Source organism: Oryza glaberrima, chromosome 3 (genome assembly GCF_000147395.1).
Source record: "Oryza glaberrima chromosome 3, OglaRS2, whole genome shotgun sequence".
Taxonomy (NCBI): Eukaryota; Viridiplantae; Streptophyta; class Magnoliopsida; order Poales; family Poaceae; genus Oryza; species Oryza glaberrima.
Genome location: NC_068328.1, coordinates 31,037,647 through 31,043,154, shown reverse-complemented (window position 1 = coordinate 31,043,154; position 5,508 = coordinate 31,037,647). Strand labels below are relative to the sequence as shown.

At 45.0% G+C, this 5,508-nt stretch overlaps 1 protein-coding gene across 1 annotated transcript; it reads right to left on the bottom strand.

The window, feature by feature from the left end:
- Positions 1-2,993: 2,993 nt before the first annotated feature.
- Positions 2,994-5,159, bottom strand: LOC127768584 (transcription factor HHO5-like). Its single transcript, XM_052294193.1, has 5 exons — positions 4,679-5,159; positions 4,432-4,577; positions 3,917-4,304; positions 3,747-3,823; positions 2,994-3,608 (listed from the first exon to the last, which is right to left on the bottom strand). Exons 1-5 carry the CDS (start codon positions 4,887-4,889, stop codon positions 3,384-3,386), a joined length of 1,047 nt encoding a protein of 348 aa, XP_052150153.1. The 5' UTR covers positions 4,890-5,159; the 3' UTR covers positions 2,994-3,383.
- Positions 5,160-5,508: the final 349 nt, after the last annotated feature.

The window sequence follows — 5,508 nt, the reverse complement described above, 5'->3', positions numbered from 1 at the left end:
TTGCCGAGAGAAATTCCCATTTTGTGTAGATCAAATAATTGCTCAAGAATGTACTCCTTATTCTGAGTGATAAATATAATTCCCTCTTCATCTAAAAAGAATTGTTGGTTTATTTACAGCCCCATGATTCTTAAAAATATCTACTTGTAACAAGTACTTGTATTGATTTTTTTTAATGAACCGGCACCTAGAGTATGCCAATTTCATTGAATATATTAGGAGTAAAAGTTGTTGTATAAGTATGAAAAGAACTGTACAAGAAAAAATAAAGCTAAATGATGAGCTCTAAGAGTCGTTTTGCTCTTGCTAGGGCTCAAGTTTTGGCCTCCTCGATTTTCGTCACTAGGACTATCGTTGAAAATTCCTTTATGTTAGAACACTCCGGAAACACTAGTTAGCGCGCGCGCCTCCTGTACGATTTTATTTTTCGTTTTTTTACATTTTTTCCTTTTTCTCTCTCTTTTTTTCTGATTTTTTTAATTTTTAGCATGTTTTGAGTTTGAAAATTTTTAAATTTTGAGTTGAAAATTTTCAAATCTGAACTTGAAAGTTTTCAAATCTCGACTTAAAATTTTTCAAATCTAGATTTGAAAGTTTTCAAATCTCGAGTTGAAAGTTTTCAAATCTCAAATTGAAAGTTTTCAAAATTTTCAAATCTGAAGTTTTTAAATTTTGAATTGAAAATTTTCAAATCTGAACTTCTTTTTAAATCTCGACTTCAAAGTTTTTAAATCTTGACTTGAAAGTTTACAAATCTAGATTTGAAAGTTTTCAAATCTCAAATTGAAAGTTTTCAAAATTTTCAAATCTGGATTTGAAAGTTTTCGAATCTCGATTCTCGAGTTGAAAGTTTTCGAATCTCAAGTTGAAAGTTTTCAAATCTGAGTTGAAAGTTTTAAAATTTTGACTTTAAAATTTAAAACTTAAATCGAAGTTTTCAAATCTAACTTAAAAAATTTTCAATCGGTTAGTAAAAAAATATCCCAAAAAAATCTCCCGAATTTTTCCTAATTACTATCATTAGTGCTAAGTATAGTAACTAATATAGATAATTAACACTAAAGAGAAGGAGGGAGTGCTCGCCAGCTACTTTCCTGGCGCGCACGCGCGCCTTAGCAACCCCCAGAACACTCCGGTTTCTTTTCTTCCAAATTTCCCATGCCGTTAGTAGAATGAGGATGCGCCTAATCGCTTGCTAGTGGCTAATACCATCCATCATTCATGGACCGTCGTAGTTGTACACTATTTTATCGATTTGATTTGCTCGAGCAGATAAAGGTAAGATTTTGATCTTGCTTGGCATGATTGTGGGACGGAGGAGTGTGCTGATTCATTCTGATCCTCTCCAATGATTCTTTCAAGAAAGGGGTCAGGGGGGAGGCAAAGATGTATCCCGTGGATGTGGGCTGAATCCTCTCAGCCCAATTGTACGTCCAGCCCAGACATCATTATGGATCAGCCCATCCTACATAATTGGTTTTGCCACCATAATGCTACATTGCTACTCACCAACAGACCATAGAAAAATCCAAATAGGAAACTATCACTAACTTCATTTCCCAAACTCGCCAACTCATCCAATCCCCAATCAAGACCTTTAGAAATGAGCCATTTCTCCATCTCATAAAAACAAAAAAAGAAGCAAAGAGACATTTCAGTATCTCACAGAAAAAGAAAGGATTCATTTCAGTGAAACGTGGCAAAATGGAACATGTTAAGCAGAGACACCAAACCGTAGTCGGATTCTTTATGCGTTTACTCCGTACATTTCAGCAACAGCTTATATTGTGCAGAGAGAAAATCACGCAGGGATGTGAGCTCAAACACAGCTACATCCTCCATGATTCTTCAGAGCAGAATCAGAGTCAGCGACACCAGAACACCAAAAAAACAACGAGAAAATAAGTCATTCTTGCTCCCGATCGATCGATCATTAGCTGTCTTTGCAGAACAGCAAAGAAAGAAAAAGAACCCAGAATATTCAGCCATCGGTTCACCGAACATGGAAAGGGCACACGCGTCCATCCCAGGATCGAGAAGCCGTTTAATTAGGGCAAATGGCAATCAAAACCGGCGTTTAAATAAGCTTATCGCGAGCCTGAAAGCAGCTCACCGCGCACTCATCTTACAGCGAAAAGGACGCAGAAGATGCTGCAAGCAACAGCAAGAATATTCGCAGGCTGTGAGCACAGTGAGCCAGGCAGGATCAGGAAAAAAAAAATCAGATAAACAGGAGGCAAATTCAGTACATGTGCCAAGTTGGACGGACAAAAATAAAAGCAGCAGAGAAAAACTAATTCTGCTGCATATAATTACGTGGAGATAATCTCACGCCAAGCAGCAGGCCAACTCATATACTCCACACATGCTCAAAGCCAAAGGGGGGCAACTTGCCAATTAGCCCTTCGGATTAGTATTAAACTAATCAACGGATAAGCACGGATGGTCAGAGGTGTAAGAGTAATTAATAGTTGTTGACTCGCAAGGATAGCAATGCTAGCTAGGGCATGCATATGAGAACGACGTGCAACTTATCGTGGAATCTATGCAGGGTATCCAGCTCATGGATGGTCTAGAATTTGCAGTGGGGGTTTTATTTTCCTTGCAGGTTTGATCAAGCTTGTCAGGGTGGTGTACGCAATTCTGCATAAGATTTTGTATAAAAAAAATATTGAGATTGCAATTCAAAGGAGAAAATGGAGGTATTAAAAACGTAGCTTTCTGTCAGAACCGCTGATCACATAGACCAGCAGTGATGTTCTTGGTTCTTGATTCACCCTGTTCAAGGAACTTTGGATTGTTCACAGTTGTATTTGGTGTTACTGGTGAATTTTCAGCAACAGAGGACTAAACATCAGAAAGCTAACAAGTTACAACTTTTCAGATAGCCAGATTACAGTTTGGCAATCCGTTGTGAAATATCTGCTTAATGGCAACCACATGCATTGCAATGACCTAACTGCAACAGCTTGAGCTTCACCTGAACGCCGAGAGGAAAAAAGCAACATTTTTATTCACCCAAGCATAGCAAGTTCATCACACTGTGATCACTGATCATCAGTTCATCACAAGAAAAAAACGACAATATGCGAATCTTGTATATATTTATGTATAATATGTATGTAAATCTCAGGGCGAAAATTTGGGGTCTGCCCGACACTTTGCAAGCCTCATGGGTGGTAGCAGCTCTTCATCTACACATCCACAACAACCCAGCTCACTTGAGCTCTCAACAGCTCAATCTTCCCTGTATACATGGCCAACACTACCATCCTCCTCAGAGTTTCTGAATCCATTATTGGCAATTTTGCATCGATGCGCAAGCCGAAAATCCATCAATCTACCTCTCTGTCTAGCAAGATTCCACGAGCACGATCTTTCGATCATTTTCGGACATAGCCTTCCGACTTGTCATCATCCTCGCAGCAGCTGTCGCCGGCGGTGGCCGCCGAGACGGCCACCCCTGAGCCGGAGAGCTGAAGGGGACCTTGAGGTGATCCGGATTGAGAGCAGCTTACTTCCTGAGAAGCCCAGAGATCACCAACAAGTACAATCGAATGGCTCGCTGAAGCTGTGCCTGGTGATTTCCGGTTGTGCAGCCGATACTTCTGAAAATATTTGCATGACATGATCAAAATCAGTATCAACAAGCAAGATATGGAATAATGAAATGAATGAATCAGGAAGCGAGAACTAATTTGTTTCAAGAAATGGTTGCTGAAATAAAATGAGGGGTGTTTGCTCACCTGGAGATGGCTTTTCACTTCGTCGTTGGTGAGCCCATCAACCTTCATCACCTCCCTGATTTGCTTTGGAGTAGCAACTGCAATCATGGTGGAACAACAAGATATGAGGATTTCCGGTGATCTTTGCAAATTATGGAAGGTGAAAATGATGGTCGACCATGTAATATTACCTTGGGGGCCACCGAGCTGCTGCAAGGCGGCGACGAACTGCCGGTGAAGCTCCGGCGACCAGCACCGCCTCGACTTCCTCGCCTGCTGCTGCTGCTGCTGCGCCTGAGCCTGCAAGCTAAGCGCCGCCGGGACGGGTGACGGCACGGCGGTGGCAAAGCTTGACGCGACAACGTGCCGGTGGTCATCGCCGGCGGCGGTGGCAGCCGCCGCCGCCGCCGGAGGAGGCGACCTGTGGGAAGCCGGAGGCAGCAACGGCATAGCGGGTCGTAGAACCACCCTTTCCTCCCTCCTAAAGTACGGCGGCGGCGCGACGGCCCTCGACGATGACTCCTCCGCGCCGCCGAGCAACCTCGACGCCGGCGAGGTGCTCCCGCTCCGTCGGTCATTCTGAAATCGAAAACAGCGACCCGTTTCAATAAAAATCAAAACTTCCATAAAAAAAACAGTGTAAATCAAACAGGGATAGGAATCAAAAACAGAATATATTAAATATGGAAATGAATGATTCATCCACCTCGGAATCGGCGTCGCTGCCGCGGCTGTCCACCCAGAGCTGCGCGGTGCTCATCCATTTCGTCTTGTCGCCGTCCTCCGCCTTCGCCTCCGCGTCGTCGCCGTCCTTCCTCCTCTTCCCGGCCTCCTCCTTCATCAGCTCGATCACTGCAAACCGACAGCACCACCAAGCGTCAGAAAAAAAAAGCAGCGACGGAATCCGAGAGGAAAACGGGGAGCAATTTTAAGCAGAAGCTCGCTGTTCTCACCGTCGGCGAGGAGGCGGGCGCAGAGCGGGAGCTCGCGCCTGAACATCTCGATCTTGCGGCGCTCCTCCTCGAGGCTCCTGATGCACGCCTCCACCCCCGTCGCCTCCTTGGCCGCCGCCGCCGCCATCCTCACGGCGCTCCTCGCCGCGAACATCTTCAGGTCCAGGCTCAAATCCAGCCCCATCCCGATCTCCCCCACGTCCAGCCCCATGTACAACAACAACAAACAAAACTCTCTCTCCCTCTCTCTCGAATCTTTGCAACAAGAACAAGAACAAGAACAAGAACTGGAGGAAGGGTCGCGGATTGGAGCGGAGGAGGAGGAGAAAGGCGGTGGTGGTGGTGGGTGAGGGGGATCTGGAAGCTGCGCGGCGATATATAGACGGGGAGGTGGGAATCTGCGAGCTGGACCGCAGGATTTGTTCGTCTCTCTCTCTCTCTCGCGCGCGCGGAGGCGAAGCGAGACCGCGCGGCGCGTGGGGTGGGTGGGCGCGATGCGTTGCCGATTCCTCACGTCGCGTCCGTCTCGTCCGTCCACCCGCGAGAAACTCGCGGACCTTGGGAGCGGGCTAGCGATGTCGATCTACCGCTTCTCACGCCCATGCAGAACACCCCCTAACCTTTCCCAATTTCACATTCCAGCCCATATCACGCATATTCCCTCCATAAATAAAACTCAACTTAGATAGGTCGGGTTTAGTTCCAAAATAATTCTTCAAACTTCCAACTTTTTCATGACATCAAAACTTTCCTACACATATAAACTTCCAAACTTTTCATCACATCGTTCTAATTTCAACCAAACTACCAATTTTGGTGTGAACTAAACA